Source organism: Podarcis filfolensis, assembly GCF_964270895.1.
Source record: "Podarcis filfolensis genome assembly, chromosome: 17".
NCBI lineage: Eukaryota > Metazoa > Chordata > Lepidosauria > Squamata > Lacertidae > Podarcis > Podarcis filfolensis.
The window spans coordinates 18,161,297-18,187,472 of record NC_139621.1 but is presented as its reverse complement, the minus strand read 5'-3'; the positions used below and the strand labels follow the sequence as shown (position 1 = coordinate 18,187,472).

The 26,176-nt window shown below is 41.0% G+C and overlaps 1 protein-coding gene and 1 long non-coding RNA gene across 3 annotated transcripts; one reads left to right on the top strand and one right to left on the bottom strand.

Moving 5' to 3' along the window:
* Positions 1-1,271: 1,271 nt before the first annotated feature.
* Positions 1,272-26,099, top strand: CAAP1 (caspase activity and apoptosis inhibitor 1). Of its 2 annotated transcripts, XM_083593854.1 has the most exons (7): positions 1,272-1,668; positions 3,218-3,418; positions 9,443-9,527; positions 10,994-11,072; positions 16,129-16,202; positions 17,922-17,959; positions 23,836-26,099. In XM_083593854.1, the coding sequence occupies exons 1-7, from the start codon at positions 1,387-1,389 to the stop codon at positions 23,965-23,967; spliced, it is 891 nt and encodes a 296-aa protein (XP_083449980.1). In that variant the 5' UTR covers positions 1,272-1,386; the 3' UTR covers positions 23,968-26,099. The 2 variants fall into 2 exon arrangements, with proteins under 2 accessions (XP_083449980.1, XP_083449979.1); XM_083593853.1 differs by lacking the exon at positions 17,922-17,959 and having other exon boundaries at positions 1,285-1,668.
* Positions 17,175-26,095, bottom strand: LOC310753111. The gene is made up of 2 exons (XR_014543192.1): positions 19,215-26,095; positions 17,175-18,983 (listed from the first exon to the last, which is right to left on the bottom strand). It is a non-coding gene; the product is annotated as an uncharacterized lncRNA (long non-coding RNA).
* Positions 26,100-26,176: the final 77 nt, after the last annotated feature.

Sequence of the window (26,176 nt, the reverse complement as noted above, 5' to 3'; positions counted from 1 at the left end):
TCCCCAGCCACTCTGGGCAGCTCCAAACCAAATATTAAAAACATGATAAAATATTAAAAACTTCCCTAAACAGGGCTGCCTTCAGATGTCTTTTAAAAGTCAGATAGTTTTTAATTTCGGAGGTGGACCTCAGAGTCCGGGCATTTCCACCCCAGGTCCTTATTCACCCCCTGCCCAGTCCCTTAGACCCCCTAAGGGGGTCAAGTATCCACCCCCTTTAAGAAACCCTGGGCTAGATGAACCTTTCCCATAGGGGTTATGACAACAGACCTGCTGAAAGCTCTGCAACATTTCAAAGTTTAACGAGGTCACTTGTTTTCCCTGTGTTCCTAGACATTGTCTAATAAACTGTATCAAAAAAGAGATAATAATAATTTATTGTTTATACTTGCCCATCTGGCTGGGTTTCCCCAGCCACTCTGGATGGCTCCCAACAGAATATTAAAAACACGATAAAACACCAAATATTAAAAACTTCCCTAAACAGGGCTGCCTTCAGATATCTTTTTAAAAGTCAGATAGTTGCTTATTGCCTTGACATCTGATGGGATGGCATTCCACAAGGTGGGTGCCACCTCCGAGAAGGCCCTCGGTATATGTCCAGCTGTCCTTTGTCAACAACAAATTGTCGCTGTTTTTCTGCTGAACATATGCTATATGGTAATTTATGAACCTAATAGGTATCTAAACCATTTGATTCTATGAAATCTGAGTTGAGCGGAGGCTGAATTTTGACTGCAACCTGAAGGGTTTACAGAAGACTTTGGGCTGGAAGTTCTGACCAACCTGGGCTGCAGCATTAAGCAGTATTTAAGAGCTTGCAACATGGGAACATGTGATATATAGGTAGGATGGGTATTTTCATTTTATTTTATAGAAGTCTAAAGTGTCCAATTTTCCACATGAAATAATATGGGTTTTTTATTTTATTTATGGTATTATATTAATATTATATTATATATTTTATATTATTAAGATCTAAAGGGTCCTCTTTTCCACATGAAATAAGGTGGGTATTTTTTTGATATTACATTATATGTTCTATTTTATTGAAATCTTAAAGGATCCTATTTTGCACACGAAATAAGGTGGGTATTTTAATTTTATTTATATTCCATTATATCATATTCCATTATATATTTTATTTTAGATTTCAATAAAATCTCTTCCACATGAAACAAGGCGGGTATTTTTATTTTATCAATTTATCGTTAATCACTTTATTTCCCACATGCAATAAAGGCAGATTCGAACTCCACCTGCCTCCACTTCTGCCCCAATTTCTCCCTCTCTGGACCAGCTGGAAGTGGAACCTCCGGCCTCTCCACAACGGGCCACTCTGCCTTTACCTCTCTTCAGTAGCTCTACGTTGGCAGGGCGGCGCGGATGACGTCATCAAAGCGCGACGCACGCACGGCGAGCGGGCGAAGGCGTCGTCGGGCCGCTGATATATTACGCCAACTACGCCCCGCTCGCTCGCTCTGTGACGAGAGGCTCGCGGGAAGAGGGCGCGGCCGACGCCGGTTCTCTCGGGTCGCCGTCATGACAGGGCGCAAGTTTCCCAAGGAGAAGAAGCGGCACCGCTCCCGCCTGGGCTGCCTGGACGAAGAAGGCGGAGGCAGCGAGAGGAAACGCCGGAGCATCGAGCCGCTTCAAGGCCTGGCCGAGGTAACCGCCGCCTGGGCCGCCCTGAGGGAAGGCGGGGTAGGGCTGGTATGCGCATGCGCAAGGTGCCTTGGCGACCACGCCCCCCCGCGCATCTTATAGTTGTTTTCTAAAAGCACTAGGAGTGGACCTTTCCGTATTTGTAAAGCACATCTTCCGCGGATGGCACTTCTTCTTCTTCTTATTTTATTTTATATTATATTACATTTGGATTCAGCTTCTTGAGATTTTGAAGCAACGTTCCCCATATTCCTGGACTTGTGTCCATTTGCTATGAACAGCTGTTCCGTTTACTTGTTTGCAACCCAGTTTTTGTCCTAGAGTAATCCAGCTTTATACAGAATCTGTATAAAGCACATCACAAGGTGGAAACCCAAAATGGGGGGGGGAGCTTTACAATAATCAAATAAGAACTACCAAAAACGTTTATATTGAAAAATTGAGTGGTGGTGGTAAAATTATGAATTGCTTTGATCAATTTGACTAACAGCCTAGCAAGGTTAACATTTTTGTCTCCAACTAACTATTATTATTATTATTATTAATAATAACAAAATAATAATATATTATTTATACCCCACCCATCTGGGCATGTTTCCCCAGCCCCTCTGGACAGCTTAACTGTGGAGCATAATCATCCCCATGTTTTTTTTTACTCCAGTAACTTCTGATCACAAACGTGACTGTCCACTTCTCAATATGGTTCTGCTTTTAGCTGTCCTGATTCAGAGCCACTGACAGACCTAACCTGCATCATGAATTTGTTACAAGTTTTTTTTTAAGTTAGAAGGCATCACTATTTTTTGCAAGGAAGTTATTAGTACATTAATTATATGCTACATGAACATTCTTAAGATCTGGTGTTAGGGAGCAGCTTTCTGACCAGTCCTATGTATGTTTACTTTGAATTAAGGCTTACTCCCAGGTAGGTTTGCAACTTTAAAAATATGATCCAGATACTCAAATTTCACAGCCATGAATTCACAAGGTGTCCACAGGCCAGACTACTATATATTGAGTTCAACCTCTTGCCTGCAATTGTGATGACAGTACCAGCCTGCTTTACAGGGCTGGTGTGAGAAGAACAGAGATAGTTACCAAAGTGCTTTGAATGTGTTGTTTCATCCCCCCCCCCGCTCCCCCGAATGTATTCTCAGTTCCTTTTACTGGGTGGCATAATATTTTGAGAGATAACTATCCCAGTGGATTTCCTTTTGCAGCATTCACCTGTAAACTTCTTTGCTGACTATATGATCTTTCAAGTAACTTCAAAATGCAAAACTGAACACCAACTTTATGGAGCATCTTAAACATTGCATTTGTATTTTAGACTGCAGTATTAGGAGCCTATATAAGAAGCTTCATTGATTCAGGCTGTAATCCTATATCCTGGGAGTAAGACCCATCTAACCTTGTGGGACTTACTTCTGAGTAGACATGAAATGGCTTGCACTGTTCCTTCTGTAGTCAAAGCTTAGTTGCCGATATTACGACATAAGCAAGTGTTTTGTGTTGGGTCATGATTGAAACAGTTTTCTGTGTCATCATTTAGGAAACAAAATGTACTACACAAATTCCAGAAAGTGAGGATGTGGAAGAAGAATCCAGTGACCTAGAAGAAGGTGGATTGGATCTCAGCGTGCAATTGAAGCCAGTTAGTTTCTACATCACAGATAAGAAGGAAATGCTACACCAGTGCTTTTGTATCATAGGAGAGAAGAAAGTGCAGAAAATGCTGCCTGATGTCTTAAAGGTACTGAAATATATCTATTCTGGCAAATTTTGGAGAAAGCTGAACCGTTTCAGCATTTATCAGGAATAGGGAGTGATCTGAATGCTCTTAACAAAGGTTAAGCCTCTTGCTACATGCTCTGGATTTTATTTATTTATAACCACTCTGATACCATCTAACCCTGCTTCTTCATTCTACAGTTAGAATATACTCTTTTATCAGGATTGAAAAAATATTTCAAAAATTAAAGGTGTGCTGCCCTGTTGGCTCCATAGAGGTTGCTTAAATTCCATTCAGTGGGTTTTCAGTAGCTTAACTGCACGTAGTGTAATAGTCATTATCCTTCTGTGGACATCTGTACAGTAGAAATTAAACAGTATATATTTATTATAAATTTATTACCCTGACGTGCAATTGGCTAGCTTTTGAGATAGTAAGGAAACTCTGAAAGGTTTTGGTGCGGTGCTTCATTGGAAATGGGACATTTTCTGTTACGCACTGAAATCCTTAATTTTAATTAGAACATTGCTATGGCTATTTCCTTGATAATATTTTCTTTTTCTTTAATTATGGCTATGGTACTGGATGTCTATTCAGTCGTGCCTTGGTTCTCCAACAGAATCCGTTCCAGAAGTCTCTCCAACTTCCAAAAACGTTCGAAAACCAAGGCGCAGTTTCCAATTGGCTGCAGGAGCTCCCTGCACTCAATTGGAAGTCGCGGAAGCCGCATCGGATGTTCAGCTTCCAAAAAATGTTCACAAACCAGGACACTCACTTCTGGGTTTGCGGTGTTCGGGAGCCAAAACGTTCAAGTCGCAAGGCATTTCAGAACCAAGGTACGACTGTACATGCATAGATTCAATTAAAAATATAAAGGAGTCAGATTCACTTTTTAAGGAGCCATGCCTGCATTTATATTTTAAATATTTATGGAAGGTGTTATTATCCTGCTCTTGAACTGTATAGGCTCCCACAGTTTATGTAAGATCAATAGAAACAAGCCTGCCTGCAGGCTTACAGTCTACAAGACATGGCACAAAAGGGAAAGGGAATAAGGAGGGAAGAGAAAAAATCAGACCCATTCTTACAGTCACATAGTAGTTCTTATAATTACCTGCTGGTGTGGAAACAGCTCAGGTAGGGAAGGGTAGAATATACAATAACAAACAAACAAACAAACAAACAAACATATACGTACATACATACATGTGTCACACTACATTGCCATAAAGAGGGAACCTATACCCAAATTTCATGTTTAAATATTGGCTTTTGCCAGCATAATACCTGGTCTGTGTTTCAGAATGGCACAATTTTCCACGGTTGGGACTATCAACTAGAAAATTTTTAGTTGATTCATCTTCTTCTTTTTTTAACGGGTTGGTTAATTGATTATTGCTAAAACAATTTGCAGTTTAACAACATTTAATGTAGGTATCTTTCTAAGAAACTGAAAGTGGAGTATGATAATTTTATAATTTAGTAACTCAGGAATTCCTAAATTCTGTTGTTCAAGAGCACTTCTAATTTGCCCTGTGTAATGCATTGGAGAAAGGCTTCTGTGTGCCCTAAGTGCCCTTCTTGCCACAGAAGAGGTAGCACATCAATTCTCTGCATGAGTCACTAGTTAGGGACTGCATTTTCCCAACCAGAAGGCACACTGAGAAAGTGACTCCCATACAGAATGGGTTCCATCACTGGTTAGTGCCACTTATTATTAGTGTTCCATTTGGGTTAAGTTTTCATTCCCTAAGAAAGTGTGTCTCAGCTATCATTAGTTTATGAAACATTGTAATAAACAAAAGCTGCTTCACATTGTTGAAAGGAAACATGTGAGTCCATTTTCTCTTTGAGTAGCACACAAGAATTTGAATAGCCTTAAAAATGGGCATGTGCCCTCAAAACCCCACCAATTAAAATGTACTCTTGCCTATTAAAATGGTATTGCACTTAATCAACCTAAGCTTTAATTGATTAACTTGCCAATTAAAACTTGCTGCTCTATTCAGTGTGTATCCTATGCACTTACAAGCTAGTTCAGCAAGTACTGAGATCAGACTGCTACAAAGGCTTTCAGAGTTTATATATTTGTGTATGTGTGTGTTTTAATAAATACTGTTGTAGAGCCCTCGGAATGAAGCAGGCTGCAAATGTAAATAACCTTAATTACTGTGGCATATGGAATAATGTAGTATATAATTATAGCATTTCCACAGGGATGTTGAAATTTTTCTTTAATTGGACATAACACCATCAGAGATGAGTGTGGCAGCCTGGCAGTTTATAAATAAGTAATTTATAATTAAAAAAGAACACTACTCCCAACAGACTTAAGACATCCTTGCTTGAAAATAAAGCAACTTGAAGTTGGGGGCAGGCAGGATTTAAAAATAAAGTAAAAACCACACAATAAGTATTCTGGCTATTTATAAGAATATCATAGAATGCTCCAGTTGGCAAGAAAAGCATGTATGTTCATTTTTATGATATACTAATCTGGTCTCAACATTTCTGGAGAAAAAGATTTTGTAAAATTTGGACTGGGAACAGAAACGCTCCCTTAACCATGCTGTTTTTCTTGTAGTTCATCCCTAGGGCTGCAGAGCAGATTCCATAGCAACACTTTGCCTGCCAGCTACACTGAGCTCCTCTTCCACAGCAGACACCAGGTCTGGCCTAATACATTTTGGCACCTGAGGAAAACTACAAAATGGCACCTCCCCGCTCCAGGGCAGAGAGGCTGCTGTATAGGCGGCATAGCAGGGCTACAGAGAGAGCAGATCTGGCCTCCAAGGAATGTGCCACAGCCATTGCTTGTTACTGCGGCAGCGGGCCATGCATTGCTTGGAAGCTAGATCTGCTGCCCTCTACCACATACCCTCTCAACATTTCTCAAGTGAAAACAGGGATGTCCCATTAATATTAATATCAATTTATTTATTACCCCATCCATCTGACTGGGTTGCCCAGCCACTCTGGGTGGCTTCCAACATATATAAAACATTAAACATTAAAAAAACCTTCCCTATACAGGGTTGTCTATAGATGCCTTCCAAGGGTGTATGTATATCTCCTTGGCTCGGGTTCACATAACTCCAATAACTTCCAACATTTCTCCGATGAAAATAGGAATGTCCCAAGGGAAAACAGGACAGATCAAATCAGAAACCAGGGAGGCTTCTCTAAATCTGGGACTGGCCCTGGAAAATAGGGACCCTTGGAGGGTTTGCTACCACCTGAGGCAATTGACCCACCTTGCCTCATGGGTGGGCTGGCCCTGGTAGACTCCATAGAGCAGCCTTGGAAATGTTGCTACCTCCCAAATGTTTTAGTTAGTCCTTGTTCTCCCATGTTCCCATACTCCCATGTTCATGACCTTAAAAGCCTGTGAAGAGAAATTTGTAGGAACTTCTCAGCCTACTTGGAAGTAATCAAACAAGTGGCTGTTTACAAGTCTACCATAGATATGGGATTATGTAGAATCTTGAATCCATCAGGCAAGGAGTTGGGGAAAATGGGAATTGCTGGAAATGCTGAAACACTGTTAACTCAGTCAGATTTTTGTTGTATGTAGCCAGTGTCTATTACAATCTCTCTCTCTCTCTCTCTCTCTCTCTCTCACACACACACACACACACACACACACAGAAAGACAATTCAAGATAAGTTTAAAACATTTCAAATTTTAGAACTGCAAATGATTGAAACTTAAAATTATAACACTCCCCAGATAATTTAGATTTTTAAAAATCTCCTTGGCAGAGTCAACACTGCTTTGGATCTGTAACATAGCCCATAGCTCTACATGTGCAGGTAGTGAGAATGTTATCCTTTAGATTACAAAGTTGTATACATCAGCTTGCAGCCCTATGTTTTTGAAATAATCTGAATGAATAGAGGAATAGAGGAAAACTTTGAATGAATAGAGGAATAGAGGAAAACTTTGAATGAATAGAGGAATCTTCCTAGGTGGATTGTATAGGGGCCATAAAAAATACAACACACAATGTCTTCAATCTGGCCTGATCAACATACAGAAAGATGGTCATATGTTGGCTTATTAAATAATTTACTGGTCAGCTGTTCTGTGTACATAGTTCAAAATCTGAACTGGGTAAATGCATGTCTAATGGGGGGGGGGATTAATTCCTGCAGGAAAGTAACACTTTTTGTGATCAGAATCAATTTTAATGTACCAGAGTGAAGACTTGGAATTCTTTACATGTTCAAAGTCCATTTAGGCATCTTTAGCAGAAATTATATCATGGGTCTCATGGTAGGAAATATCAACCAGTTGGCTGTGTCCACTTTTGTGCTGCAGACCTGGGAAGGTTGGTCATAAGTCAATATGTTCCTTGGCCTGCAAAAAATTAGCTACTCCTCTTATTGATGATGCCGATCAATGGAGTCAAAGGCAAATGAGGGATTAATAAATGTGACATACTGCTTTTTTGAGGGACCACTAACAGCTGGATAAGGTAATTCAAAACAGAACATTGATCTGCAATGCTATGCTTCTTGGAAAAGCCAGCCTGCATCGGGGAAGGAGCCTGGTACTCCATTGTTCTAACTTCTCAGATCTTCTCAGGAACATCAACAAAACTTACTGGTTGAATTCTATTTTCTCTTCACTTAACTCTTCCAAAAAAAGAAAGAAAAGGGAAGCACATTTTAATAAATCATACAAGAGTTTGAAGTGGGTTTAAATCTTAGGGTAAGGGAAACCTTGGTTAGCCTTAATCACAGTTAATTTGATGCTGGCAAATGATAAAATTTAATTCCAGGAAGGGGTAGTGTTACAAGAAAGTGTGTTTCCAAGGCTGGTGCCTCATAACACTTGTTACATTATATCTGTATTAGCCCCGTTTCTCATAATTAAGGTTTAAACTACCTATATAATTTTTCATGGGCTGGTCCACTAAAATTCTCTGTCAAGTGTAAAGTACGAACAAGAAGTCTTCTGAATGATTTTTATGAAAAAGAATGTATTAAAGGTTTAAGAGTCTTATGGCACAAGACTTTTCTTTTGCTGTAGCAGACTTAACACAGTTACCTACCGGGAGTGAAAATATAGATACCGAAAGCCTTATTAGGGTGAGAGTGATATTTTTCAGAAAGTTGTATTTCTTCTTCTTCTTTTTACTCAAGCAATACTAATGAGAAACAGTGGCTGGAATAATCCATATCCAACTGCCAGCATTAGGGAATTTGAGAAGTGCCCTTGGGTTGTATTTAATTGTATGACCCCCACTGACAGAAGGCTGTTTGATCCAGCAGAAACGTCCATGAGGTGAAAAAGAGGGGAGAGGTAATTTTTGCAGTTTCTTCCTTTCTCCTGCAATCCCCTGCTGCGCTTGCCACACCGTTCAAAGGGTCCGCCAGCGCTCTTGAGCAGATTGGGGTATGTGCACAGGGGGCTACCCTTTATGCCAACATACGCCCCTGCTGGATTAGAATGCCTTCCGTCAGAGGAGAGGCACAACTGGCTGCAATGCCTGCCTTGCGAAACCTAAGAAGAAAGCCAGGGTTCAGATCTGGCATACTTTGCTACTTCCTTAACATTGTCTTTTTGCAAAACCGTCTTAATAAAATTTCTAATTCAGATCATAATGTTTTAAGTTTGGGTTTAGTGTCCAGATTGTATGTACCTGGCCAGGGAGGGTGGGGTACAAATAGAAAAAGGATGATGATATGTTGTTGTTGTCTTTATTAAAAAAAAGAAAGGTGAAATTCAAACAAGCACTAAGGAGATGACCTGCCACTGAACGGAGTGGTCTCCCCTCTTCCCCAACCTCTCATTTTGGAAGTTCTCCCAACTCTTCCAGAGACAGGACTCCTCCTGTTGCCTCCTGCTAGCTCAACTAGTTGAATCTGGCCCTTAGTGCGTAACTAGTGTTAGAAACTCACAGATAAAAGCTAGGTGCCAAATGGGACCTTAAACCAGGATTGCTTGGGCGCAAGTGTCCGATAGTCAGGTACAAAATGCGCATGGCATCTGGCTAATTGCAGGCACCGTTTATAACAGTCCCCCCTCTCTTTCCGTAGGGCTGTTCAATAGAAGAAATCAAAAGGCTTTGTCTTGAACAGTTGGAGCTCCTGTCTGAGAAGAAGTTACTGAGAATTCTTGAAGGTAGGCACTACTGTATCATATTGGAGCTCCTAATGAACACCAAGTACTGTACATGGATGCTTGATGTAGCAGAGAAGCATGGCAATTACCTAGAAGATAGATTGGAAGAGAAGCTTTGAGCAAATGAGGGTAGTCATGACTTGGAACCCTGTTATAGAGAGACTTAAAATTAATGGTTACACCGTTCAGAGGAGCTGCTCACAAGAGATCTACTTGTGGTATTAGGCTTTCCTTTTTGCTCTGAGGACTGGAAAACCAGCCCCCATAAGCTTTCCATCAGTTATCTACATTAATGAGCATTGTATGATTGTGCTAGGGACGCGGGTGGCGCTGTGGGTTAAACCACAGAGCCTAGGACTTGCTGATCAGAAGGTCAGTGGTTCGAATCCCCACCATGGGGTGAGCTCCCGTTGCTCAGTCCCTGCTCCTGTCAACCTAGCAGTTCGAAAGCACGACAAAGTGCAAGTAGATAAATAGGTACCTCTCTGGCAGGAAGGTAAACAGCATTTCCGTGCGCTGCTCTGACTCGCCAGAAGTGGCTTAGTCATGCTGGCCACATGACCCGGAAGCTGTACGCCGGCTCCCTCGGCTACTAAAGCGAGATGAGCACCGCAACCCCAGAGTCGGTCACGACTAGACCTAATGGTCAGGGGTCCCTTTACATTTACCTATGATCGTGCTTAATTTTTTAAAATAGTTTTAACTCCTCCTTGTTAGTTAGCCTTTTAGCTTTAGTGCTGAACTTCTGTTACAGAAGTTGCCCAACACTTTTAAATGTGTTGCTGAATATATGTTCTATCTATAGACTACTCAGAGCTTTAGTATGCGAACAGGTCCTTGAACAAACTCTGTGGCCTGTATTACATATGTGTGTGTATGTGTGTTTGCATAAGAAAAAGGAATACCTGTTTTCTGTACAAATGCTCCTACAATAGTTTAATATAAATGGCTGTGTTGTAAGAGAAGATAGGGTTAATTTTATATTATTCCTTTGGCAAAGACTCTTGAGCTGGGTGGCATTTTTTTCTCTTACCCGAGTGACACAAATTTCCCGGGGAAACCTTTTACCTGGATTCTTTTTCTTTGTGGTGAAAGTACTGAAGACTTACTCTGTGTTTGTAATGGTCGTTTGCTTGCAAAGATACCAAGTTAAGCATGGAGGTGCAGAGAAGCAGCCAGACACTTATCGCTGCTCGTTGAAGCATCGTATCTCCCCCCACCCCAGGCTCTCCAAATAATATAGCCTTGGGACGTGCTATGGTTCCTTACCGCCAGCCATCTTCAAAACTCAGTCCACTGTCTCCCTCACAGACTACAGCTCCAAATGGTTTCTGTTGAGTACCTTAGGCAGGTGGGCTGTGTCTCTTCATTTGACAGTCATAACAGTATTTACTGATGCATGTATTAATGAGGCAGAAAAATGCTGCCACACTGTATAGCATCTCACATTGACGTTGTATTTCAAGGTGAGAATGAAAATGACTCCGACAGTGATGAAGAGGCTAATGGTGGGGAAGAGAAGACAGCAGTTGAATCTATCAGCCAGTAAGTAATTGTAATGAGCAAATTTAATTTAACTGTCCTCTGAGAGTCTATTTAAAAGTTTGTGCTGACAATTTCGTTTTGAAGTGTTGGTGAAATCCCAGATAAACCCATGGTGAAATCTTGGCTGAACCGCTGCAAAAACTGTGGGGAAATTTGCAAAACATTAGTGAAATGAAACTTCAGGTGAAACTTTAGTGAACCTTGCTGAGCATTTGTAAAAACCCAGTGAGCCTTGGTGAGATCCCGTTGAAATGTTAGTTAAATTGGCAAAATCTTCTGAAGTCCAAAGTGCCTTGAACAGAGAATCCTAACTGTATCCTCCATCAGATCCTACGGTACAAGGGTATGTGTACAGCTGCTCTTAAATCATGGCATAAAGTAGGAAAACCAACCAAATCAAAGACTGTTTGCATACAGGCAACCCCTGATTTTTTGGGGGTGTGTGTGTGTTGCATTTGGGTAATTGTGCGTGCTGATGGAGCCTGTTCCATGCTCTTCCTGGTCTGAATGTAACACATGTTCAGGGTCATGCGTGTTTTGAACGTGTGCAAAATGAGAGTTGCCCGTAATCAGCTTGTTGCCCATCCCATGGCTGCAAATAGGATCTTTTTGTTTTAGGTTGGCTGTTAATTGCTAGGGTTAAAACAGCGTGGAGAATTTTGATTCATTTTGTTATGTAATAGGGTTGGGAGAAGGCAGAGGTTCTTGGGTTACCAAGCTTCTTTTCGGTGGCTGCTTGTGAGTATGGGTCCGTCTTGGTGGGAATCAACATTTAAACGGCAGTTTTTACAGTTGCCTGGGATTAAATCCCATTGAGCTCAGTGGGGATTACTTTTGAGTAGAAATGCATGTGATTGTGCTGTCAGTGTGAACCAGATGTACTAAGTGACTCACATATCAGCTAGTTATTTCGGTTAATACTAAGCATCTTAAAAAGAGCATCTAATCTATGCAACATTTGGCCACAAGATGGCAGAAAATGCACGTGTATTAAACTTAAGAGTTGCGCCATTACATCAAGAAGCCTTTTTATGACAGCATAAGAATTGCTCAGTGACAAAGTGTTTTGGACAGCAGATTGTCTGTATTAGTATGTGTACCTTTCTACCGAAGTGGTTGATCTCAAGCAGGTACCACATAGTTTCTGCAGCTAGTTTTGCAGTGCACTGTTCAGGGATCAGAAAACTTGGTAAAGCTCATATGTTGAAAATCACCATTTCCATGACCAGTATTTAAAATAAGCTGCATAATTGGAAATCAAGAACTTGTTGTTGAGGCTCTTGCCAAATGAACAATCCTGATTCCTGAACAAAATTTGGCAGGACAACTCCGGACAGCAGGAGCTTTATTATCCTAGAGCAGATATCCTTTGATACATTTTCCTTCTGCAAACCAGATGACTGTGCCAGATCATCCCTGTTTGCCAATGAGCAATACTTGATAACAGCATTATCACTCATTTAGGACCCGATGTCTTCATCCTGTGGTTGGTTAGGAATGAGGGGTACGAATGCCAGGGACATGATTGCCAGGTTCCTTTTCCTATAGTGTGCTGGGTCTGTACCGATGCTCAGGGTTGTACACACCTTGCACCAAACAGCTTCAGATATTCTGCATTGGGATAAATAAAATTTTGTGCCAAGGAAGTTTCAGCCTGTCTGCCCAGCCCAGCACCCTGGTGGGGATGCAAACCACTTCCTCCTCATTCATCAAATGATTGATTTGATGAACAAGGAGAGACCAGTTTGCGTCCCCATCAGCTGTGGGAGGAGAGTTTCCTCTTTCGCTCTGCTCATCATGTATTTTCCCAGTGGGTTGGCCAAGGGTGAATATAGCCTTCTGGCCAAAATGCTTGCTGTAGCCTAAATCCAACTTATTTTCCCACATTTGGTGCTCTTTCATGACTCTGATTCTCCTCATAGGTTTGAAATTTACGGTACCTTTGAAACCTTAAAGGCTTGAAGTTTAGTTGCTGTTGTTTTTTTGAATGGAAGGCAATGTTTCATTCTGAACCCAGTGCCAATTTTCTCCTTCATAATCATGAAATGATTGCTGCCCTGCACACACACAAGCATCTATATGTTCTGAGTAAATGTCTTAATATCTGTAATAATTTCATAGGTTTGGGGGTTCAATAGGAAAACTTTGCCTTGAGGGCTGAATCTGTAGCAGCACCTGGTACTGAACAGAAGTGAATTGAGATGAGAGGAGCCCACTGGAATATTTGGCAGCTTCTGTATTAAGTTAGTCAAGGAGGCTTGTGGAGACAAATCCAGGGGCAGCAGGAAAAAGGTTTCTTCTTTGTGGACAGATAGATTATTTTTCAGGGATCTGGTTAAAAATGAATCGCTTATATATGCACCCCCATTTTAAAAATTATCTTTAATCGTAGTTTAGTTACAATACTTAACAGAGGTGGACAAACGCCATTAGAGCTAAACCTCTGAAATGTAAGTTAGGATGACACTAACCTTGTAATGTTAAATTTAACTCCTCCCTGCAAGCTGGATGCTTTGATTGTGTGCATATTAACATAATACGTACATTACACATTTTAGACAAAGTAGCTGAGGTATGAAATTGGTTAGATGAATATAAAATAATTTTATGGCTAAAATGCTCATTAAACTCAACAATTGGACTTGCCTTCCATGATTTTGAAATCCTGTGGAGAGCTGTATCCTGTTTCCTCAAGTGTGTCTTACAATCTTTCATTTGCTTTCATGCTTTGTATAAAGACAGTTGAACATCATGGCGAGATAGCAGATGAAATGTCATCCTTTTTAGCACTTTCTGAGTTATTTTCCCCATCCTTTGAAACAGAAAGCAATGTGTCAAATTTTGGTGAGAACGTGTAGAAATAGCTAAACCAGCATCACGCCACCCCACCCCAAAATGTGGGTTCAGTGATCTTTTTATCATTTTTGTGCAGATTGTGTAATGCACAAGGCTGTTTTGAAGTTTGGCTGCACCTTGTGGTTTTGCAGGTTGCATCCTTGCCTTGCTCTTCTTTCTTAATGATCCAGTGGGTTCATGTCTGAAAATACCTTTTCCCCTTTTCTGTCAGAGACTAGATTACTTTTAAAATTAATGATCAGTAGTGTGTTTGTAGTATTAATCTCAGCAATTATAAATACATTGCTGTGCAGCAGCATTGATGAACACTGTAAGTAGAGTTAGGATCTGCTGTTTTGTGGGGCAAATTCCTACGTGTAATCCCTCGGCAGGGCTTCTGTGCCCAGTTCCCCTATCGTCCACAGGTTTTCTCTGTGTGTTTCTGCAGTTGCCTTACTGGGGAGCTCTTTCCTCCTATTGATGTATTTCAAGGAACTTGCTCTCCAGATTCTTCCCCTGATAGCAGTGGCATCAACCAAAGATACTTCACAGTTAGGGTCTCTTTTGGTGATGTTCTGTATCTTTCACAAGCACAGATGTTCTCTGGGCTGTTTGGGGGCTGTCTTTTTCTATCTCGTTCTTCAGCGAGGTTCTTCTTTTGGAAAAACAGCGGTGGCAATTCTGGAGAAATGGACAAGGAATGCATCGCTTTTTGGCACTGTAGCTCAGCAGTAAACCACATGCTTTGCATTAAGGTGGTCTTGGGTTGATACCAAACATCTACTGGTGATAATCCTGTAGGAAACCTTGGATGAGCCAGTGGTCTGGCTTGGTATAAGGCAGCTCTGGGGATACAATACTGTTAATACAGTGTACTTTCCAAATTTTCAAAGCATTTAACATAACTTTTATCTCAGTAATCCTTACAACTGCCCTGCAAAGCAGATCCCTTATTAATCTTTAGGGGGTGAGCTGTGTGAAATAAACCACAGAGTTCTTGACTGAACCAAGATTTGAACCTGGAACTTGTAGCTCCAGCTCTTGTCACCTTAATTCAGCATATCTCTGTAGGTTACCGGCTTGGTCAGACAACTCCAACTAGGTGGTTCTTCTCATTGGAAGGCAGGAGTTAGGCTGGCATTTCAGAAGAGGATGTTTTCCTTGCCTTAAAGGTAAAGGTACCCCTGCCCGTACGGGCCAGTCTTGCCAGACTCTAGGGTTGTGCGCTCATCTCACTCTAGAGGCCGGGAGCCAGCGCTGTCCGCAGACACTTCCGGGTCATGTGGCCAGCATGACGAAGCTGCTCTGGCGAACCGGTACCAGCGCAGCACACGGAAACGCCGTTTACCTTCCCGCTATAAAACGGTACCTATTTATCTACTTGCACTTAAGTGTGCTTTCGAACTGCTAGGTGGGCAGGAGCTGGGACCGAACGACGGGAGCTCACCCCGCCACGGGGATTCGAACCGCCGACCATGCGATCGGCAAGTCCTAGGTGCTGAGGTTTTACCCACAGCGCCACCCGCGTCCCTTTCCTTGCCTTAGAACATGTCTAATTTGGATTGCTCCACCACATTGAGGGGGGAAAGTAAAATCGACACTTGGAGGTTTTTTTTGTTTTTTTTTTTTGTCTTTAGGATATATAGTTTATTTACGAATGCATACTGCCTGAGTCCACGATGGAGGGATTAGTTGAATTTTCTTCTTGGGCTTAGTGGAGTTATTTTGCTCTGCCTTTGATAAAAACAAGATCTTGTCACATGGTAGGGGAAATATTGGTATAGCTTTGGTGGTCTGGTGAGTTGTGTATTGGGCTGGCCAGAGATGTTTTCTTGTCCTCAAAACAACGTTTTCTGTAACACTCAGTTTCTGTTCTGTTTACTCTTCTTGGGTGCAGGTAAAACTGATTTCTGATTGAGAAAAATTGACATATTCCTATAGTTGTGTCCCCAACTGGGCAGGCACTGCTTACCCTGTAAGTGATATAATTACATTAACTGAACTAGCCCTATATCTTTGGGGAAGAGCATTACATTCCAGGCAGCCCTATGAAACTTGAGAAGAAAGGAAATTATCAGTACTACTGCCTGAATAAGCATGGCCTGCTTCACAAAACAAAGCAAACAATGAAATGTGGGGGCACGAGAGTATGGATATGAAATGCTTCTTTTTATAAACATAAAAGGTATACTAACTGAAATGTATTATTGTTTGTTCTCAGGCAAGACAATAGTATAGATTCTACTTCTTCTTTGAAGGAAGACCACAAACTGGAAGCTTTGGACTCAAAGCAAGGTAGGAACTGCAGAAGGCTTTAAACGTTGCCGCCTCTGCGTTTGGCATTCTGAATAGAGCAGTAGCAATAATGTAACATTACTTGCCTCGAAACAAATGCTCTGGGTCATCTCTGCAAATGCTACATAATAGATTGCAAATGAAACAATGATGCATGATAGAATAACTTTCTTTGGAAGATATAATTGAATTTCAGACATTAGGAGCCCCTTCTCTAGCTAGTTGTCAAATGAAACCCAGGAGTTTGTCAGCATTTTGGGCTAGCATTTGGGCTGTGCTTCCCTTTTCTTTCTTTCTTTTTTTTTACATTTTCACTAAACATGACTTTGTGATGCATGTTCTTCTTTACATCTTTGGCTGTGGATTATGCTTTTTAGTCATTCTAGACTGTAACAAAGATCGAATCCATCTCTGAGTGTTATTTGTACTTGTTGTCATATTTGATAGGAGTAGTGATCCAATCTAGAGTTCCTGACTTTCCCCCAAACCCATTTCTCCTCTTCTTGATACATCTTCCCTAGCACACCATCCATCTCTGACATCTTGTTTTACCATCTGAGCAAGGGGTGGGAGTAAGGTGTCTTTTTCCAAACCATACAACGGCCTCTCAGAATCAAGCCGCCTATTTTCATAGCTGTGCCCTCTTTGGAGGTGCACAAGAGTGTGTGGAGGAATATCGGGGGGGGGGGCGTCTTTTATGGGCAGTTTCATGTGGGAAGGCTCAAGCCTTTCCCCTTTGACTCTGGGAGATATAGTGCAATAGGGTCCCAGATTTAGAGCATTCTTTATTTGGTGCAGTATATAGCGGGAGCTCCCATTGCACAAAGTATCCATGCTTCTGTCAACATGATGGGAAGGAGCTGCTTCTGTCGCTCCATACCAAGGGCAGATTTAATCACTATCCATACTGGTGCCCCTGAGTATACCCCTTTACTTCCTTTCGTGTAAGTGAAAGATTATTCTTCATTTCTCCAAGAAAAAGTGCGGTACTTAAGGAAACTATTGGGGTGAGGGCAAAACTCGCACTCCATCTCTGCTGTTTGCCCAGGAGGAAGAAGGTTGGAAGGAGAAGAGAGTGGACTTAGGATCACACAGGGAACAAAAGGAGTTTTTTTTTGGGGTTGTCTGGGTTTAACCCATCAGTGAAACACCAGCGTGAACCCAAATAGTGAGTCCTAATGTATTGTGTGGGTTTGTGCCTGCCAACGTTTTCACCTCTTTGCCTAGTGATGACAGGCATGCTGCAAGCCATGGGGAAGGATCATTCTGTATCTTATTGCCACAGGAAATATCCCCAGTAATTACTTACAGCTCTTTAGAAAGAAGTGCCCCATTCTTCCTTAAAGATGGTAAAAATAGCTAATAGGGGGAATTGAACTTGATTAAAATGGTCTCATAAGGCAGCCAAGCGATTAGCAGGATGCTGTGACTTTGTGAAGACTGCTTTAAATATTGCTTGTTGCACTCTCTGGAATGACCTCTGAATTGACATGTCTCCTGCAGACTTCCTCTCTTCCTTCTCTGCTATCAGAGGGAATTGATGACTGTTGCAGGTGATTGCTTCTTTGTCCTTTTTATGACTTTATCAGCCACTGGTTTCGTGATGGCTCTGGGCAATGACAACAGTGCTAGTCAGGATGTTAGCTTTTAAAGAGCTTTTTTGAGACTGTGCAGGCATAAATGGTAAAACTTAGCAACTGTTCTTCTTCCACACTGCAGTCTGTGATGCTGAAGATGAAAAGTATGAGAGCCAAGGGGTAAGCAGAAATGAGTGAAAAGTGGTTAAGAAAGAGAAATTAAGTGCCTGGAAATGAATTTCGCAATCCTAGTTGAAAGAATAAATACAAGTTATCAAAATGAAAAAGATAATGAGAAAAATGCCATCAGAGACTTTTATTACTATGTAAAATTACAGCTGCAAAAAAAGGGGGGAAATGAAGCGGTTCAGCTAATTAAACATTTGTTAGGGCAGTAGGGCTATGTGATTATTGTGCATTGTACTTCCATGGAGATTTCAACTCTGTAGAGAGCCCAGGCTGATTGTACCTTTAAGCCTGGTTTAGGTAACTTCTTATTCTCCAGCAGAAGGATAAATGATTTCTATAAAAAATAGTTTTGTCTCATTCCCTCGGGTCAGTGCCCTTTCACTTGGATCCGTTGGCCTTTGGCAACAGGAGAGGAGTGTGGTGGAACATTACTTCTGAACTTTGAACCAGCCTTATTCCGTTGAAAATGTATTCTCGCTTTGGAGATGTTCTGTTCACTTGAACAATGCATTAAGTAAATATGGACTAGTGCCCTGCAGCAAAGCAAAAGAATTTCCATTCCTTAATCCTATTGATTCCCATTTCTTTGATCTTTCACACACTTCTCTAGCAAGTTAAAAGCAGTCGGAAGATGTTTTGAGTTCATGCCTGCCTTATTGTAGGCAATGTGTGGTGAAGAGTAAAAACAACGCCTTGCGGATCAAAGTTCGCTATTTGATTGTTTTTGAGAACTGCTCCTCAGAAGACTGTGGTGATGACATATTTTGCATAAGTTTCTAACAGCTGCTTTTAAAACTATGGTTTCATAGGTCTTGGTAGACTTGTCAGAGGAACAAGAAACCCCAACTGTGGCCGTTTGACTTAGAGTTTTATAGCCTTGACCATCTGCCTCATAATTAGACTAATGTAATCTAACTTCTTTCACCTTTTGTTGTTGTGTGCATTTTAAAGCTCATCAGATCAATGCTGTGTTCAGTTGATCTGATTTTGCCAACATACAGCATACTTAATAACTCTAATCAAAACAAAAATTTTTTTCCCTTCCAGTAGCACCTTAAAGACCAACTAAGTTAGTTCTTGGTATGAGCTTTCGTGTGCATGCACACTTCTTCAGATAAGTGTGCATGCACACGAAAGCTCATACCAAGAACTAACTTAGTTGGTCTTTAAGGTGCTACTGGAAGGAAATTTTTTTTTTGTTTTGACTATGGCAGACCAACACGGCTACCTATCTGTAATTAATAACTCTAAGTTGGTGAGGCTCTTATGCAATAATATAGTACATGATTAAAGGTTAGCTTAGCTTTGTTCTCACATTTTCTTGAATCAGTTGTGTTATTCTGCATGTGTTTTTTAAAAGCATAGGTTTTGCTGATTTCCTCATAATATATTTACAGGCTACAATTGTCTATGTATATTTCTAATATTTGTAAAACTGCTACATGTGGAATGGTTTACTTTCTAGTTACTTTATGGAAAGCTGCCTCCTATTTTGCAGAGGAAGAACATTTATTATACATTTCTCTTAGTGTTCGGTATTGATTTTTCTTCCCCCTCCAGATACTAGTTATATCATAAAAAGTCAAAGAAAATATGCTTTTCTAAAGATTTTCTTCCTTGCTCATAAACACAAGACCCATACACACACAAAGAAAGTTGCGATATTTCTTTTAAAAAAGATTTAAAAGCCAGACTAGAATTTCTAAAGCTTTTCCTCCTACTTTTGTCTTGAGAGGAAAACTAGTCTTCCTTCAACTCATTTTGGAACCAGCACAGATTAATTTCAGTAGTATGTATTCTGCTGCTCAGTCTTTGTAGAGGACTTGCTGAGAATGGAAAGTACCCAGTATAAAGATCAAGCAGAGAATATTGCCTTTTATGTGTATGGAGAGGTTTTTACTACTCCATCCCATTTTCCAAAATAAACCCTCACATCCATGTAGCTAGCCTTGTGATACAGTATACTATTATAGCCAAAGGCGCTGAAATATTTAACAGCACAGCAACACGCCTCTAGAATCTAGAAACTTTCACAATAAGCAGAGGCCAGCACATGTATTTCTAGTTCTTCGTTTTCATTCTCATTATAAGGCCAAAGAATGGTGAATAATCCTCTTGGGACTTTTGCAAAAATGAAACTTTGCCTATTAGCAATTTGTGAAAAGCCTGGCAGTATCAGCAATACAATTCTGTTGCCAAATATGGTATGGACACATCACAAATCTATGACATTCTGGGTGCTGTGGGAGTCTTGGCAGACAGACATTGGTGCATAATTTCTCTGGATCATGGTTCTTGTTTATGACTTAGTGGTTGCCAACCATTCATGCAAGTGTCCGAGGTCAAGATCAAAGTATGGGATTGGGCTGTTCAGTTCCCTGAACCAAGATCCCTCTCTCTCAGTCCTCACCATGCGTCTTTGTCTCACCATCTCCTCCTCATGATCCATCCCACAAAATGTCTCTGTGCACTACAAATGAGGGACATCTTTGCAGCACACAGATGCACACTGTGGTCTGAATTGCAGCCCCATGCACCTGCTCCATTGGTGACCAAGGAATAGGCCGTTAGTGGCGGGGGGCTCAGTTTGTGATGCATGGAGCCCCTGCCTGGAAATACATGGAGTTCATTCATTGGATGGAAGGAGAATGAACCCTGATACCCCTAGAACAAGGTCCACAGGACCCCTGATTCTTCCCCAAACTGCCATGGATCCCTGCTGCACCTGCTACTTACAACGTACTTGCTGCAACTGATGGTTATAAAAGGCTGGAGTAACCTGCTTCCAGATTCTTAGGGGCTACTTCATTCTGCACAAAGTGGCTCAGGGGTCAGAACTATCCACCCCGTAATAAAAGTTGGCATCATCTATCTTCACAGTGACAAAACAGAAGGTATTGGATGGAGCCATTGCCATTGCCATTGCCTTTTTGTAGATGGGGGAGCTAAAGAAATTAATGTGGTTCCTGAAAGATCCCTGGGGGGAACAAGCAGATGGGCGATGGCATTTTGCTTTTCCCTAACAGATATGTTAGCGATATAGGAAAAGTCATGTGAAATGTCCAGAGAATCCATTCTTTCTGTGCAGCTGATTATATCACATCTTGATTAAAATTTGAGAGTCCAATCAACCACCCCTAATTTTAAGGATACCAATGTTTAATTTTTTGTTATCTGATTAACCAGCATTCCCTTTATAAACAGAGCTTTACTAGGGCTGGGGTTATTTGATCCTCGGGAACCGCAATTCAGAGGCCGCTTTGTATTGGTTTCCTGTATATCAGTGACTGTGGTGCTGATGAGCAATAGTACCAGATCAATAACACTTCAAGCCTTGGAGATTTGAAAGGAGAGGGTAGAAGAGGGGAAACTGCTAAGTTCTACAAAAGCCGTCCAGTAAAAGAAAATATTTGGGACCAAGTGGGGAAGGGCTAATTAAAAACCAGAATCTCCAAGAAGAAAATGACAGAAGAGTATTGATAAACACGTTAATTATTTCAGAGTGTTCTAATCTACTGCTATCCTTTTATTATCATAAATGGCGTATAGGAGCTCTCAAATGAATGCCATGTTACTTTAGACTTTTCAGAGTGAGCTGAAAAGCTATCTTGTGTTTTAATCCACACATCAATTTAAAACTCTTGAGGTTTCATTTATATTGTAGGCAGAATGGATAAAAATGGGCAAGTGTAAACCTTCAGCCTAACCAACTCCAAATCTGTGTATCAAGGCCTTAAACTGTAAGGATTACAGAGAATGCGCACATTCCAGAGGAACGTAATGCCATGGCCTCCTGTAGTAAATTGCGCAAATGAACAGTTGTGTGTTTTATCACTTTGCTGTTGCCAGGCTGCGTGTAAATTCTTGACAAGGTTTTCTCATTGTCTCTTTAAAAACATTGCACATAAAGAATCTGCCAAAGAGCAACATATTGATCTTTACCATAATAGGTCATATGTCCTTTAAGAGGTACCAATGGGTAAGTAGTCTTTGAATCCAGCTTTTTAATATAGGTAGTGAATTCTGAATTTTGCCTAGGCTATAATTGTCGGTTGGGATGTGTCACAGCGAATGCGTTATGCCTCCATACATTGAACAAGGGCTGGTTCATACATTTAAAGTATTTTCTCTGCTGTTCAGCAAAAAGAAGGGGGAAAGCTCATTGAACGGCTTACAGATACCCATAAATCCCTGTCTTCAAGCTTGCAGTCTAAAGGACACAACTAAAAAAGGAAACTGATTGGGAGGGAGGAGGAAAAAAGGAAACCCGAGTAGTACTTAGTTGTAGAACTCTTGAAATGGCCACCTGGAATGGAGAGCATTCAAGGAGAGAGGAGGAGCTGAATGTTGCTGATGGCTCAGCTCAGCTGACGGAGAGGTTCTGAAGTCCCATTTCTCCTTTACCGTAGCCTGATGATATGGTTGCTTCTAGGTGCATGTGTGTAATTTGATGTGTCCTCATTTGAATATGTGTGAACTGACTCCATTAGAAAACACTGTGTGGATGGGGTGAGGTGGTGGCACCTGTGTCCATATTGTTGGCTCTGCGATGGCATCTTCACATATTGAGTAAATAATTTGATGCTAGAGCCATTGAGCAATGAATGTGTGTGTGTGTGTGAGCCAGTCCTTGGTAGATCAGTTCCACTGATTTGATACAATTCACTTTCAGTAATTTTTTCATAGTCACACCCCGGATTTTATGTTCCTCAAGGAAATACACATGCCATTTTGTAATAAACAGCTTATTAAAAGTTCATCTTAGGGTGCTATCAGACACATTTCTCCATATCAAATAAGTTTAACACTTTTTACATTTTGTAATGGCTTATTGTGCATTTAACAAATATAAGTAGTGTTAATGGAGAACTTCCAGAGATAAATGATCACATGTACATAGTACCTGAGGACAAGATGTCAAAAGAAATATATGCTTTATTATGAGTATTTGTCATGTCAGATTCAAACTTGTTTCCTTGCATCATGTTCTGTTACATTTTCCTAAAGACCATTGCCTGGGTCCAGAGAAAGGGAACCCTAGTTCTGTGCACCTCAGGGAGTTTGGGGCTTGTGTTTCTAGAACCCTAGTTCACCATCTTCCATGATTTATTTTCCCTTGGAACTGCTGGGATTTCAAAAGCCCAGTGAACTACTGCAGAACGCAGGTTTGGCATTCAAAGGGCCTTTTAAAATTCTCAAACCTTGAGGTCATGTCCAAAGTAGTTCTTTGGATCCCAGCCCATGTTTTTAATCATAATTGAACAAATAGGAACACTGTAATTGTTTTTGAGATAACTTAAATTGAAACACTTCATTAAAAGTATTTGCACAGATATCTCTTAATAAGTGTATTGCCACGCTGATATCCGTGTCCTCATTTTATTTTGTTGCAATGTACACGAGAAATTTAGGAGTATTTTTAAACTGCACTTCAGGAATTAAATTCACTTCTAAAATAATAAACAGCAGTCAGCCCCAAAGGCTCCCCACATCAACTTTCATTTTGTAATGCAGAGGCGTCCTTGTGATATAAAACCTTATGACATTTTAATTAGGAAAATAGATCATGCAATTCCATACGATGGAATAAATTTTCCAAGCGCTGCTGCTCTGGTCTACTGCATGTTCTCCTAAATTGGAATAAAAATGCATTAAAACTTGTCTAAATTAGATCAGTCTTAAAGCTGGGGGAGGGGAGGAAAGAGAGAAACTGTTGATTTTAATTTATAGATGACCTTTCCTATACCTTAAATCTATGCAAAGGAGTATTTGTATGCAGAGGAAATGTTTCACAAGATGAGAAGCCAATTTTATTTTATTTTTAAAGGGCTTCTGAATTCTTCCTTTCTGTTAATTTTGTGTTACAGGCAAAGGAGAAGACAGCGATGTTCTCAGCATCAACGCAGATGCGTACGACAGTGACATTGAAGGCCCATGCAATGAGGAAGATAATTCAGATGGGCTGGAAAGGACTGTCAGAAGTGGAGATGGTCCAATAGACGACCTCCAGAAGGACATTGAGAAAAGCGTGAACGAGATCCTGGGGCTTGCAGAATCCTCCCCAAAGGAGCCAAAGGCAGCAACTTTGGCGGTTCCTCCAACAGATGATGTCCAGCCATCAGCACAGCAGCTGGAACTCCTGGAGCTTGAGATGCGAGCCAGGGCTATTAAGGCTCTCATGAAAGCTGGAGATGTAAAAAAATAGCCCCAGGGCTGTTTCATTTGCAAGATGTCTGCATTTGTTCTGATGGGTGTGATGTCGGCTCCCTTCAGTGCTAAAATATATTTGAACCGGTTTTGACATTCCTCATTCAAGCCCTTTGTGTATCCTGACCCATGGCTGAAGAAGTTGGCAGCAGTTTGTCACTGCCATCAGAACTGTGTGACTCTTGCACAAGTGGAGAGGCTTGACGCTGTTCAACTCAACTGGCCATTTTCTCTCTTTGTGTTGGATTTCCCCCCTTCCCTCCCACCGCCCTCAACACGAATTGGGAAACGGTTGTAGATCATATGCATCTCTTTCTAAATCCCGGTGCTTTGCAGAATAATTGGGGAACAATGTAAGGCCTTCTCAGGGCTTACGTCAGCATTCTGGGGAGGTTCAGTTGGGGAGAAAGAAACGGACCACCGCTCCTTAGAGATGGAGGCCTATCGGGCATGTATATTGAGAAATCCCTTGCACCAGCAGTTGAGACCCAGATTGCTTGTTTTCGTTGGGTTCAGTTTATGAGCAAAATATTGTATGCTCTACGCCAAGGGAGCCAAGATGGTAGTGCAGTCTGTGGAGCCCTTAATGGGTCTTGGCAGCTTCTGGTGCCAGCCCATGAGCATTCCTAATCTGTGTAGTTTGAAACATAATACAGTTACTGTCTCCCTTAATTTTTAGTGAGTTTAAGTAATGATGTGGGTGCATCCTAAAACACACTCTTTAAAATGAATTTCTGGTGCTTGACTGTAGTTATGTGCGTAGCATCCAGCTTTCCAGGACATGTTACAAATTCATTTTTAATCCCTTAAGTGCATTGTTAATGTTAAGTTATAGACTTAATATGGTTAAATGTGATTTGTAAACTCAGCCTAGGAAGACCCTTTCCTAGGACTAGATGGGACGTTTTGACAATGCAAAAGTAGATATTTATATGCAGTTGGGGTAGTTGTTACACGTGTCTATCCTGTACGTTACGAAGCAGAACAACTAAGACTTAAAATGTCGGTATCCTGAGGTTTTGTTTTGAAGTAAGTCTGCACTGATTGCAGGGGTAAAAAAGATATATAAAAATTTATGACTCCTTATTCAGGGTGCAAGGCACACCAATACCTGCTGCTTTGAAAACAGCCAAAAAGTGTGGGAGTTCAACATTTGACTATACATTTCAGTGCATGCTCAGGTTGATTAAATTAAAAAAAAATAAAAATGGGTGGAAGTTCCAGCAGGTTGCACGGTGTGGTATAGCAGGGCAGAGGCAGGCTGGCTAGTGACTGCTGGTTGAACAATAAATACTCATTTTAAATTGCATTCTTTTGTTCTCCTGCCTCCTTAAGCTTGAATGTTTGGGTTGGAGAAAGGAAGAGCTTGCTGAGCCTAGCATTGAACTGAGTGAAAAATGGGGACCATCAGTTCTGTGCATTAAAGACCGGAAGGAAACAGTTGGCTTGAATGAGAAAAATGGGGATTTTTCATCTCCTTGGTTGGGGAGCCGAAGGGACAGTTAAGTGAGGGAGGAAATTCGGGGGATAAGGAACTGATTCGGAAATGATGCAGGGAAACTTAGAAGAAAAGTTAATGGAGTTAAATGCCTTTGAGTTTTGGTATAATCAAGGAAGTGTTAATACTCTGTTTTATTTTGTAGATGGTTGTTGACAGCACTTGGGGGGGGATGAACAAGGAAGGCATCTAAGCTTTTTCTTGTGATAGATACCATCTCTGTCTTACTAAGCTCATACATTTCAAATTTTTCACATGAAATTAGAGTCATTGTCAAAACTATCTCTTCAGCTGTGATTTAACAGAAATCTCAGCTGTCAGTACTAGAGTGGTAAAGTGTTGGGTTTATTTCTGAGTGTAGAAGCTTCACTGACCATTGTGAATTTCTGAAGCAATAGTCTAGAAAAATAAAGTATCTAAAATATCTCCCGGGCATTCCTTGTATTGATTCGCCACTGGGCACTGTTTTTTAGCAAGTGGATTTCCTTACGATGTCTTAAAAA